The sequence below is a fragment of the Papio anubis genome, chromosome 6 (assembly GCF_008728515.1).
Source record: "Papio anubis isolate 15944 chromosome 6, Panubis1.0, whole genome shotgun sequence".
Lineage (NCBI taxonomy): Eukaryota > Metazoa > Chordata > Mammalia > Primates > Cercopithecidae > Papio > Papio anubis.
Window position 1 is genome coordinate 52,284,863 of NC_044981.1, and position 13,683 is coordinate 52,298,545.

General features: G+C 37.8%; 1 protein-coding gene across 1 annotated transcript in view; it reads left to right on the forward strand.

Moving 5' to 3' along the window:
• Positions 1 to 13,683, forward strand: part of LRRC1 (leucine rich repeat containing 1) — a 129,483-nt gene that overhangs the window by 86,627 nt on the left and 29,173 nt on the right. Inside the window, exon 4 of the mRNA XM_003897751.5 lies at positions 163 to 252. Coding sequence (XP_003897800.1) covers positions 163 to 252 — 90 coding nt within the window. The remainder of the gene's footprint in view (positions 1 to 162; positions 253 to 13,683) is intronic.

Here is a 13,683-nt window from a genome sequence, read left to right on the forward strand (position 1 = left end):
ATAGGAAGACAAGGCAAATATGCCATATATAATGTCATTTTTAGGAGGTTATTTCAATTAGCACGTAGAATAAATCATTATATTTATGCTTGGTATACACTATACATGAACTTTTCTTTTTTAATTTATAGCATTTTTGTTTGTTTGTTTGTTTTGTTTTAGGTTGCCAGAAAGCTTTCCTGAGTTACAGAATTTAACATGTCTTTCTGTAAATGACATCTCACTGCAGTCTCTACCTGAAAATATTGGCAAGTAAGTTTTTTTGTGAAGTTTGGGTGGATCGAGGTGAAAGGGGGTTTATATCATCAGCTCTAGCCTCCTTTCCTTTTTTTTTTTTTTTTTGAGACGGAATCTCGCTCTGTTGCCCAGGCTAGAGTGCAGTGGCGCGATCTCAGCTCACTGCAAGCTCCGCCTCCCGGGTTCACGCCATTCTCCTGCCTCAGCCTCCCGAGTAGCTGGGACTACAGGCGCCCGCCAACTCGCCCGGCTAGTTTTTTGTACTTTTTAGTAGAGACGGGGTTTCACTGTGTTAGCCAGGATGGTCTCGATCTCCTGACCTCGTGATCCGCCCGTCTCGGCCTCCCAAAGTGCTGGGATTACAGGCTTGAGCCACCGCGCCCGGCCTCCTCCTTTCCTTTTAAAGCTCCTATTTGTCGACTCAGAAAGCCATTTACTCATTCTTTAATATGACCTTCAAGAAAGATTATAGCCAGCCTCCTATGTTTTTGCATCTAATTGTCCCTAAATTTTATTGGTTAAAAAGGGTGCTGCTACTTGTTACTAGTAAAAATCCTAAATTGTTTGGAAGTGCTCTTTAAACTGATGTATGGCAAAGTAGTTAATTTAAGCCACGTACTATGTGTCATGTAGGTGGTCAGTAAATACTGGTAGAAACAACCACTCAGTAATTTTAAACCATGCTGGAGAGCCAACAAACAACTCCATTAAAAACGTAAAGTATGTGCTCCTAAAGAACAGCTACATCTGACAGTATTTGTGAACTGTGGATCCAAGAATAGGGAATGAGAATGGTGTATTTGGAGAGTGGGAGTGGAATTGGGAGAGGAAAGGAATGATATGGGCATATTCCATGTTGCCGGCTTAGAGGTTGTGGAGAACTTAGTCATGGCAAGAAATAGAATCCACTGAAGACAGTGTATGCTGGTGAATAAATGTTCTGTTATACCTTCCCACAGATGAACTAGTTGAATTGTCTTTGCAGATCTTTTTCACTTTTCCAGGGCATACAGTGGGTTAAATCAGGTTGATGCAGTAGCTCATGCTTAACCACTTAAAAATAAAGGTCTGACTTGTCTGCCCTAACCTGGTAGACCAGTGTTCTCTACCATCATAAATGATTTTCCTTGTTTGTAGCTGTCCTGCGTAAGTTCTAAGACAAAATAGAAACTTGCTCTTTGAGAACCACAGTAAGCAGTTGAGCACAGTCTATCTGATATGTCTGTTTTGCAAAAGTTCTCTTTCCGGAGGTTTATAAGAATATTTGCAGACAGCTTTTCCCTCTCCTTCCCATCCTCTTCAGGCAAATGACAACTAGCTGACACCTGTTCAGCCAGCAAGTTGGTGTTTTTCTGAAATGCACCCTGATGTTTTATCTTTATGCCATTAGACTTGCTAATTAAAAATTGTGCCCTTAAACTCTCAGGAGGAGGAGAAGACAGGAAACCCTCAATACACTCTAGGTTTAAGGTATCAGTTGCAGAGAAAACAGTGGTATTCTATTGTGAATTTCATGCATGTGCAATTCACTTTTGCTGTATCAAGTGTCAGATATTTATAATGTAACAACTTTTGTGCTGGGCATGGTGGCTCACACCTATAATCCCAGCCTTTTGGGAGGCTGAGGTGGGAGGATTCCTTGAGCTCAGGAGTTCAAGACCAGCCTGGGCTATCTTTTGTAGAGATAACCCATCTCTACAAAAACAAACAAACAAAAAATCAGCTGGGCCTGGTGGCATAAGCCTGTAGTCCCAGCTACTTCGAAGGTTGAGGAGGAAGGATCACTTGAGCCCAGAAGGTTGAGGCTGCAGTGAGCTGTGATTGTGCCACTGAATTCCAGCCTGGGTGACAGAGCGACACCCCAACCCCCTTTTTGCCCCCCCCCCCCCCACACAAAATTCTTAAATACAGTAGCTGTTTAAACACCCAAACTGACGCTGTCCTCCTCTTGCTCCTCAGGATATCTGGAGTTTAATTCCCTTGTTACCTTCCTTTCCGTTCATTCTTAGTCTACAGCTGCCTAGATGGTTCTTCTTTCTAGCCTCCGATTCCTACCTCTCTCCTTTTTTCCCATTTTATGTCTTTTTAAAAAAGTCTTAATGCTTTGATATGAAATATGTTATTAAACCAGAGTGTCCCTCTCCCCCTCTACTGAACTATTTTAATGGAAAGTATAATTTTAGAATATGTTTTTTACAATGTTCATTATTATATATTTTCTGTTAATATCTGTACCTGTTTTTGTCAAAGTTCAAGACGTTTTTGTTTTGTTTGTAGACTTAATCAGCTTCTGTTACCATTATAGCATTGTGGATACTGATTGTTTACTGAATAAAATGCCACTTTGATCTTGAAATTAACTGATTCTTATTAGGTCAGTTTGTGAAATTAAATGAAAAAGAGAGAGAGTTTTCTATTCTTGGTTGTTAGTAATTTTATTACCAGAGCAAGAAACTATGATTTCTTCCTCATGCATACTCAAGTAATGGCCTGTTCTCACATACCAGAAAGAAACAATCAAAGAACAAATTCTTCCTTGGAGAAGATTGGGCACACCTGGTGTCCAAGACCTTGTAGAAAAGGCACTTGAAACAGTGAATTGTTGAGGAAATCTCATATATGCATAAGTGTACTACATTTTAAGCAAATTATTATTTGAAACTTGCAAGCTTTCCTCGTGGGAAGGCTTCATTTGTTTCTCAAAGAATTTCCAAATAGTTTCTTTAGAGCATTTAACACATTTAGTTAACCAATATTTAGTAACCAGTACAACGTCTCGGAGATAGAATTGTTTTGTATGGAAACATACCTGTTTAATATTCCATAAAATTTGAAAGGACATGGAATGACCATTGGAATGCTTGGTGTGTTATCTTTGTGGAGTCTGATGTGGAATCTTTGCATAAATTACCTCTGCTTATGTGGTCAGATGGGTAAACTACGTTAGCATTGGCCTTTCAAGCATCAGTGAAGACAGGACTTCATTTCTCCTCTTGGCACCTAGCACAGTAGTTGGCATTAACTGGGAAAGCTATGGATGTCTCAAGGACTTGGGCCCCCTCAGGATGGTCAGGGGTACTCAGACTAAGAGGGGAGGGCAAAAGTCTTTATATAGATAGAGTGAGCAGACTTGCAGTGTCTTGAACCTGGGGGCACCTGGACACATCTCCCCCATCACGTGTTTGGTTTGCCTATGGTCAGTTAATTTGAAGAAGTTTTTAGGAGTTGATGGCAGAGCTGGAACTGGACTACGGCTCTCCAGGTCCCGGTCCTGTGTTTTTTCACTACTCCACCCTGCCATTGCCACAGGACAGTTGGTTCCTGGGGCCCTTGTGGGCTCAGTAACTTTCTTTTAATACTCCTGGAAATATCTAACAGTTCATTAAGTAGGTCCAAACATCTTAATAAGTGTTTATGTCCTAATAACCTGGTAGCTGTTTGAAAAAAGTTATACATATGAGTGGAAAGAATACATATTTTTATTTCATTCTTAAATATTCCCAATTATTCACAGTGAGTCCTCATGTAACATCATCCATAGGTTCTTGAAAACTGTGACATCAAGTGAAACAAAGTATTATGAAGCCGAGTTTACCATAGGCTAATTGATATAAACAAGAGTTAAGTTACTGGGGACTATTTCTGATCAGAAAAACATCATCAAACTTCCAAGCAAAAACCCAAAACACTTCTAATATTAAACACTGACATAAATATGAGCTATACATACATTTAAGAAAGGTTAATAAAAAGAGGTATAATTATTTACCTAATTTTTGGAGAACCTGTAAGGGATGGCAATTATAATGGTGGTGGATTAAGTCAAGGAATAAATGTTTGCAAAGCAAAAATTTTAAGGAGCACTTCCTATGGTGCAGTTCAAAGACATGAATAGGGTAGGCTCGCTGATTATTTTTGTACTGCATCATTTATTTTTGTGCATTTGTATGATTTTCATACACTTTGTTAATTTTTATTTTACAGTAATTTGTATTCATTCATTCATTTTGCGACCTGCTTATTCCAGTTCAGGTGAATGTTAAAATTTTTTACCTGCCTTGTCTGTTTCCAAACTGGCTGGGGTGTTTCATTTAATGATTGAAATGTTACATCTTTTATCATGCCTTCCCCAGTGATTGACAGGCGAAATAGATCCCAGACTTGCAGGTTCCCTGACCCCTGTCATACTCCCCACACAATAAGTACTTTAGTCCTTTGTCTTTACACAGAAGTGTAGTTGTTCATTGCTTAATTGTATGTATATAACTGGTATATGTACTTGGATCACCTTGTACTCTGATACTACAGGGATCTTGGTTTTCCAACTCTGTTTGTGTCTGTATCTACTCTGGCATTGTTCTCACATACTAAACAAGTACACGTGACAAGGTGCAGAGTATTGCCTCCTTTATTCCACTTGCTTCCAACATCATGTCATAGGCAGTCAAGTTCAGATTCTAGAAGATTTATGCTAGGATCACTTTAGCCTGTTCCTGTATTGTCACTTTTTTGGCCTAATGCAGTTGTACTCAATTTCTAGAAAAAGTTGTTTAAAAGAAGCAACTATTTAAAAAACAGCTTCTGTTGCTGTAAAACCTTCCAAGAAAAAATAATTATTGTCTATTAATATTGCTTAATATCTCTGATATAAGGAGCTATTAGGGAGACAATAAATTATTTTTAAGGAAACAAATGCCTTACCAAAAGAACTGGTAAGCTTCTTCCTTTTTAATAATATTCCTTTTTAATAAACATTTCTAACACTTATTTTCCTGCCTTTGTTGCCCGTAGGCTTAGAGCTAATTCTGATAATCAGTGAGAATAGCTGTGTTCCTTTTTGTGCGATAAAGGGAGAGGTGATGCTGACAGTCTCAGTGGGGCACAGACTCTTTGAGGTGCATACACTGTCTCATGACACCCTTCCTCCTGAGGCTAGCTTTACCCATCCTGAGCTTTCTCAGCTTCCTCTGTGAAATGGAGATAAGTGATCTGCCAAGGTGTGCATTGCTGGTGGATGGTAGAGCTGGCATTTGAACTTAGTTTCTTCCTTGAAGATACTGCATTTTCTTTACTGCCTGCTTCTCATAATGAACACATTAGTGTCTCCCCTCTCTCATGGCCCTAACGTTGTTTCATGAACCTTTTTGCATATTTGCAATTTTAAAAGACTTACTTAAATCCCCTTTAGAAAAAGTTGGGGTATAATTAAGTGAATGACTTTCTGTGTCACTGCAGATGCTGGTTGGCACGGGATAGCACGTAGTGGGGTCTTACTCAGTCGAGTTCCAGGTCTTGGATGGGCTTTCAGAAAACTATCTGAATAAAAAAATTTGGTATTTTAGATATGCCCTTAAAAACAGTGCCTAGCGAATAATGGCTTTTTACTTTACTATCACTAAAAACACTTGTAAGATTTCACTGGTAAGGCCAGGAAGGATAATTTTGTTTTAAGGAGTTTTGAAATGTTGGTACAATGTGTGAATATATTTGTCTTTCAAAATACTGAAAATATTTTTCTTGGGATCAGTTGTATCAGTTTGTACTCAAGCCACACACTTTGTGTTTTACTTTTTAAAAATGAGTTGCTGTTCAGATGACATGATCTTATATAGAAACAATCCTAAGAAATCTTTAAAAATTATTAGAGCTAATAAATTAATTCAGGAAGATAGCAGGATACAAGATTACAAAACAAAAATCAGTTATATTTTTATATATCAGCATTAAACAATTCTACTCACAAAACACTAAAAAGTGTAAAATACTCAGGATAAATTTAACAGAAGAAATGTAGGACACGTCCATGCAAAGTGTAAAACATCATTGAAATAATTAAGGAAGACTAAATAAGTGGTAAGATAATGTGTGTTATGGGTTGATACTTAATATTGTTAAGATAGCAGTACTCTACAAGTCTATCTACAGACTCATCTTAAGCCCCATCAGAATCCTTATATATATCGTTAATTGATTTTGACAGAGGTATCAAAACAATTCATTGGAGAAAGAATAGTCTTTTTAACAAATGTTGGGAAAACTGACTATGAACATTCAAAAGAATGAAGTTATACTCTTACCTCACACCAGACACAAAAACTAAATCAAAATCGGAGATCTGAATATAAGAGCTAAAACTGTAAAAGTCCTCGCCGGGTGCAGTGGCTCATGCCTGTACTCCTAGCACTTTGGGAGGCCGAGGCGGGCAGATCACGAGGTCAGGAGATCAAGACCATCCTGGCTAACACGGTGAAACACCGTCTCTACTAAAAATACAAAAAATTAGCCAGGCATGGTGGTGGGTGCCTGTAGTCCCAGCTACTCAGGAGGCTGAGGCAGGAGAATGGCGTGAACCCAGGAGGCGGAGCTTGCAGTGAGCTGAGATCACGCCACTGCACTCCAGTCTGACTGACACAGCAAGACTCCGTCTCAAAAAACAAACAAACAAACAAAAAACGGTAAAAGTCTTATAAGAAAACAGGGGTAAATATTTGTGACATTGGATTAGGCAGTGGTTTCTTAGTATGACACCAAAGTCTGTGTAACAAAAGAAAAAATGGATAAATTGGATTGCATCAAAATGTAAAATGTGTGTGCATCAAAGAATACTATCATGAAAGTGAAAAGACAACCCACAGAATGGGAGAAAATATTTGCAAATCATATATCTTATCAGAGTCTAGTTACCAGAATATATTTAGATCTCTTACAACTTCGTAATAAAAGAACCAACTCAAAAATGGGCAAAGGATTCGAATAGGCATTTCTTCAGAGAAGATATACAAATAACCAATAAGCATATGAAAAGATGTTTAACAGCATTAGTCATCAGGAAAATGCAAGTCAAAACCACAACGAGATACTACTTTATACCCTCTGGGAAGATTATAATTAAAAAGATAAATGCTAACAAGTGTTATTGAGGATGCAGAGAAATTGAAACCCTCATATGTTGTTGATGGGAGTGTAGAATGGTTTAGCCCCTTTGTAAAACAGTTTGGGGAGGTTCTCCTTAAAATTGAACATAGTTACCATGTGACCCAGCCATTCCATTCCTAGCTATGTATACTCAAAAGAATTGGAAACCTAGGAGGGTTATTATTGGCATTATTTATAACAAAGGTAGAAACAACTGAAATTTTCATCAGTGGGTAAGTGGACAAACAAAATGTGGCATATGTATACAATGAAATAGTATTCCTGGATGAACTTTGAAAACATGTTAAGTAAAAGAAGCCAGACACAAACAATCACATATTCTATGACTCACTTTTTACAAAATGCATACTATAGTCAAATCCATAGACACAGAAATTAAATTATTGGTTGTTGGGGGTTGTGGGGTGGAGGAAGATGATAAAGAATGACTTCTAATGAGTATGGATTTTCTTTTCGGTATGATGAAAATTTTCTGGATTAGATAGTGGTGATGTTTATATACCTTCTGAATAAATATATTAAAGACCACCAAACCGTACACTTTCAAAGGTGAATTTCATAGTTTGTGAATTATATCTCAGTAAAAAGAATGGACCTTAGGCAAATTTGAAGCTGGGTACTGCTGCAGGGTGATGTTATACCTGGGAAACTGACCCCGTTTATTTTTACAGGAAATGCTCTATAATGTAACCTTATAAGTAGTGTGCTAAGATCATTTTGTTTAGTTACTTGCACGTGGTGATCAGGCAAGTGCACATAGCCAGAGTCTCCAAAATGCTCAAGTGATGCAGAGAGAGAGTGGAGGTCGAGAGGACATAAAAACTCAGGTGGCAACTGATGGAAAATTCTGAAGATCTGGGAAGCCTATGATGGTGTCTGAGAGCATGCTGCTTTGTCTTTAGTTGGTATGCCCTTCCATGAGATTCCATATCCTTTACCGTTAAAGAAATGAATACCCTCAAATATGTTAGCCTAAATATCTCTACTCCCTGTTTAACTGAACTGTCTTCTCCAAAAATAGCATTCTTATAGGAGAAGTAATATATGTGATGAAATAGTCCAGTACCCGAAACAGTTATTCAGTCACTAAATAGTCATTATCAATAAACATTTAATTATTCCAAGTTGCTGATAGAAGTAGAATGAGTAAGCCCTAGGTTCTCTGGCAGATTGAACTAGAGCGTGTGGGTCTGATTTTATGTCTGCTGAGTCTGCTGCCCTTGGGAATGGTGACCTTAATTTGAGTGAGCTTGAACTAAGTGAGCCATGTGGCCCCCACTCACAAGGCCTAGTGCTAGGCAGCTTACCTATATCATAAGTGCATGCTGCCTAAAAGGAGTAAATCCTTTTTTTGAAAACTATTACCATATTTAATGTTCTTTTTTGAGGTCTGAGAATTACTATAAAATATTTATTATTTCAAAAACAAAAAGATTTTTAAAAAAAAGTTTTCTAGAGCAAAGCCACCATAAGAAAATTTGTAACCAGAGGTTTCTTGAATACTAATTTGATGTTGAAAGAGTAGAAATATTATGAATGTATAAGCAACTCCCTATTCCCCCATTAATAGTTTTTCCCAATCAAATAATGTTGCCCTAAGTAGTTGTTGTTTTATATATTAATGGTTTTATAGTGAACCGCCACTTGTTTGTTTGGTCTACCTTAATGTGTTTTACTCTTTATTTTCTTAATGATTTTGGCCGCTAAAATGGAAAAAAATTAAGTGGGTTAAGAAGGGATTTGCAAACATAGTGGAGAACAGATGTAAATTCCTTAAAGTAACCATTCATACAGTCACTGAAATAGAATCCTAAAAATACAGTTGGCCTACATTCTGACTTACAAAAGAGTACAACTTTTGTCCCTGCTATTATGAACAGTGTGAAACATTAAGAATTAGTGTGCTTAGAAGAAATACTTCATACACTCTTTTCCTGCAGGAGCTTGTTAGGTGTGTTCCCCTGCCCCCCAACTTCCTTTGTTGGTAAAAATGGTAGGGATTGACAGAGAGGATAGAAAGTCATGTTTTTTTTGGTAGGAGGAGGAAGAAGAGGTCATTCCAGCAGTATTGTGTAGAAATTAATTTATCAGAAATTAAAATTGAAGGATGAAATGTTTATTAATAGGGTTTTAGTTAAAACAGTTAAGATATCCATAGACAGTAAGATACTGTGCAATTGTTGACAAAATACTGGTATGTACAAATAAAAAGTGAGACCAAAAAAATCTGGTGAGGAAAGCAAAGTGCCAGATATATGCAGAACGCTACCTTTCTTGTAAAAAAAAAAAAAAAAAAAAAAAAAAAGGAAAAGAGGGAGAGAGACTATATAAATTCACACCTAAAGATTAAAGAAAGCCCCACATGAACACATGAATCCATACAAAATTTTTAAATTTTTAAGGTAATTTCCTCTGAAAATGTTTGGTGTTGGGAAGCTAGATTGATGGGGGAAAAGAAGGAACTCTTTACTGAATATATTGTAAATATATATAAATTGGCCAGGTGTCATGGCTCATGCCTGTAATCCCAGCACTTTGGGCAGGCCTAGGTAGGCAGATCACCTGAGGTCAGGAGTTCGAGACCAGCCAGGCCAACCGTCTGGTCTGGTGAAACTCCATCTCTATTAAAAATATAAAAATTAGCCGGGTGTGGTGGTGCATTCCTGTAGTCCCAGCTACTTGGAAGGCAGGGGCAGGAGAATCACTTGAACCCAGGAGACGGAGGTTGCAGTGAGCCAAGATCACACCACTGTACTCTAGCCTGGGTGACAGAGTGAGATTTTGTCTCAAAAAAAAAAAAAAAAATATATATATATATATATATAGTGTGTGTATATATACACACACACGTTACAATAAATATGTATATCCATAAATATGTTATTACCTATTTGCAAAATTGGCATACCAACTCAAGAGTGAGAGGCAGCACAACATAGTGGTTAAGAATGCAGATTTCCTGGTGAATCCTGGCATTTCTACTTGGCAATTTTGTGAGACCTTGTTCAAGCTTCCTCTCTGTGCCTCAGTTTTCTCATCTGATAAGTTAATTCTCATAAAGAAGTTATAACAAAATTTGTCATATAGTAAGTTGCCAGTATTAGTAGTAGAACTATTAAGGTGTTAAATTTTTAAAATCACATTTGTAAAAGTATTAGAAATGCCTGATTCTTTCCTGTACCTCTGTAATACCATGTTTAACTGAAATAGCGGATGAAGGCCTGTGGAGTTTGGGTCTCCCTTTCTCTCTCTCAACCTTCTGATTAAGAGCTTGGGCTCTTCAGTACGCAGGATGAGGTTCAGATCCCACTCCCGAAGCTGCTCAGGAGCATGTTCCTTATGGGGTGCTGTAAGAGATGTGAAGATATTTGAATTCAATGGGTTGCTTTGATGGGACAGGGACTTGATTGAAGCTGTTGTATTCTGAAAGATCAGAACAGGAGATTATTCATTCATTCACTTTTGTGTTAACGTCTCTGTTCCAATTCTGCATTTAGGCTGGTTCACTTTTATGTCAGCTCTGTTACTACAACAATTTGGAGAACCATATTCTGGAGTGGGCTGGTTGGGTTCTGCATTTTGGTGAAGGACTGTTGAAGGCAAGCTACTGATGTGAACCCATCAGTTTCATTCTAGAATCACTCAGTGATACTGAGAATGACTTGTCCAGATTATGGAACTGAGAATGACTTGTCCAGATTATGCTGTGAGGTTTGGGCTCATACAGGAGGTAGGAGTCTGTAGTCAAAGCCTTTGTTTGCTTTCTGTTTCGTCCAGTCCGGCTATGGACAGTGTTTGATGGGTTAAAAATTGGCCAATGCCAGATGTGGGGCCTATCCTTCAAGGAGTTTTTTAGTAGTGGAGATGACTTCTGTGATTAGTAGCATCTTGTAGCAATCTTTCTGAAGACCCTGATTCAAGGCACACACATTTGTAAGGTACCCAGCTGCACTTAGGGACAAAGGGTGTCTTAAGGAAATAAGGCAAGAAACTGGCTCTGTTAACTTGAAGGGAAAATGTATTATGCTCTAATTGCCATAATGGATATGATTATATTTATTTTAGGGAAAATCGAGATTCAGCAGTAAATACCTCAGGCAAGCAAACCTAGCTAGTTAGTGAGGGACAAGCAGGATTCAAGCCTGGGCCCCAGGCCTCTCAGATTCCATGTGCTCTTTTTAGAGTGGCTTTCATCAGTGAGTCTATAGAATCTGATGATAATATCCAAGTTTCTTTATTTTAAATAGTTTGAAATAATTGGGGAAGTATTGCCTCAGAATATAAAGATATTATTTTATATACAGGTTGAGCACTCCAAATCCAAAAATCTGAAATCTGAAATGCCCCCAAATCTGAAACTTTATGAGTGCCGAGCATTTGCTCAAAGGAAATACTCATTGGAGCATTTTGGATTTCAGATTAAGTATATCACAAATACTCCAAAATCCAAAATTTGAAACGCTCACAGTTCCAAGCATTTCAGATAAGGGATACTTAGCCTGTACTTTAAGTTAATTTTTACTTTTGAAATATTATAAAAATATGATATTTTTGGTTGTTGATGTATCACCCATACATCCACATTTTATTTACTTCCCCCAAACAGTAGAAACTAAGAGGTTTTGTAGCCAGAACTTTTTTACTTAGCAGGATATTATATCTGGGTGTTAGCATGATGAGGGGTGGGAACTAGGACATTTCAGCAGCATTTTTGCTCAAGTGTTGTTTGCTTCTAGTAACTGTGGCCTGTGCCATTTGCTCTCAAGACAAAATTTAAAGATAATTTTAAAGTGTGTATCACATTCTTAAAATCAAACAGCAAAAATTCCAGTGTCTCTTGGTGTGTTTAAAAAGGTAAGACTTAAGTGTATACCTAAAACTGAGAGGTGTTTTTCAAATTAAAATGAGAGAGTTCTGAAGAACAGAGACACCTGGAGATGCCTCAGTCAGTGAGGGTGAGGGCAGAAGCTTTGGCATTTGGCCAGGGTCGAATAGTGGTTTTACCTATTTCTAACAAGTGGGCCTCACACAAAACCTCACGGTCCTAATCATGTCATGGTAGCATCAACTTGCTGGGTCATTACTAACCAGATGAGATGGCTCATGGAAGGCGCCCTGCACAGCTCCTTCTGCCTGAGCAGGCAGGGTTCTCCCCGCTGGCTGTGGTCTATGTTTCAGGCAGGAGATGCTGAGACCGTGGCTGTGGAAACTTGGCACAACACTCAGCATGAGGCTGTGTGAAACTGGTGCTTTCAGTGATGCCCAGTGAGTCAAGTTTTTGATGCAAAGAAGGACATTTTCCTTCTTTCATTAGTGGGTCTCCTTGGTTTGTTAAAATAGGTGTGAAAGTAATGGATAACAAATAGATAAAATGACAATCCTAACATTGATTTTTAAAATTTAAATGTGAAAATAGCCAAGGAATTACTGTCTTCTTAATGAAACTGGTTAGGCGTTACATGGAAATTTAAAACTGAAAACAAAGCCCTTTGTTTTTAAATTTTTACTTTTTAAGTAAAATTATTATTTACAGATTATTTACAGATTGCTTTTGGAAGGAGATACTGAGTGGTGTACATCTCATCCTCCTCCCCTTCTCTTTGTTGTTTCTTCTATGTAAACACTTGGTCAAGAGAAAGTAGAACTAGAGAACTGCAAGTCCGCACCGAGTTACATTTGATTTGAAGGACGCTGGTGTTAATTTCATGGTGACATATTAGCAGGGAGTTTGTTTGTTAAAAAATAAATTGAAAGTTTTGTTCTTGCTTTAAGTATTAAAATTATTTGGTTTTGTAAAATTGGAGAAGATGCAGGATTTGTACATTTCATAGTACAGTTAAAATATATTTTTCTGGCAAACAGGTTTTAAGCATGTATGTACACTGTTCATTTCAATTTACATTTCTGGATGTTATAAAACCAGCCTTGTTAGTACACGTGATTCTGGCTTTTTTGTTGGAAGGAGGGAGAATGGAGGATTAAGGCAGATTAGAGTGTTGGGATAATGTCTGACTTTTTGTGTTCTGTGCGCTCAGAAATGAAATTCCTCCATATCTGGATGTTACTATGGTGATATTAGCAAAATGTGACTTTTTGGTTGGTATAGTTACTACAGTGCTTGTAGGGGCAATATACTGAGTCACTGATTTCCTGAATCAATATGTTTTGCCAGTGCTGACACAACTTCATGAGGGTTTCTGGTGATGCAGAATTGCCACTGCCTGTCAAGATTTGCCCCATCTGTCAAACATCTGTCCCATTCCACTGTGCTCCTAATAGACTGGATTACACCCGAGAAGCTGGAGAATCAGATGAAGAGAGCCTCATGCTAGGGTTTAATAAGAATAAAAGCAATATTATTATAGCTACCATTTATTAAATCAGTCTGTGTTCCAGGCACTGTGCAAGATGCATTATGACATTATCCTGAATGCATTTAAATGGAAGTTACTTCCTAAGCTCAGCTGCCGCTTGCTGCATGAATTTATGATCTTAAATAGATGAACTTGG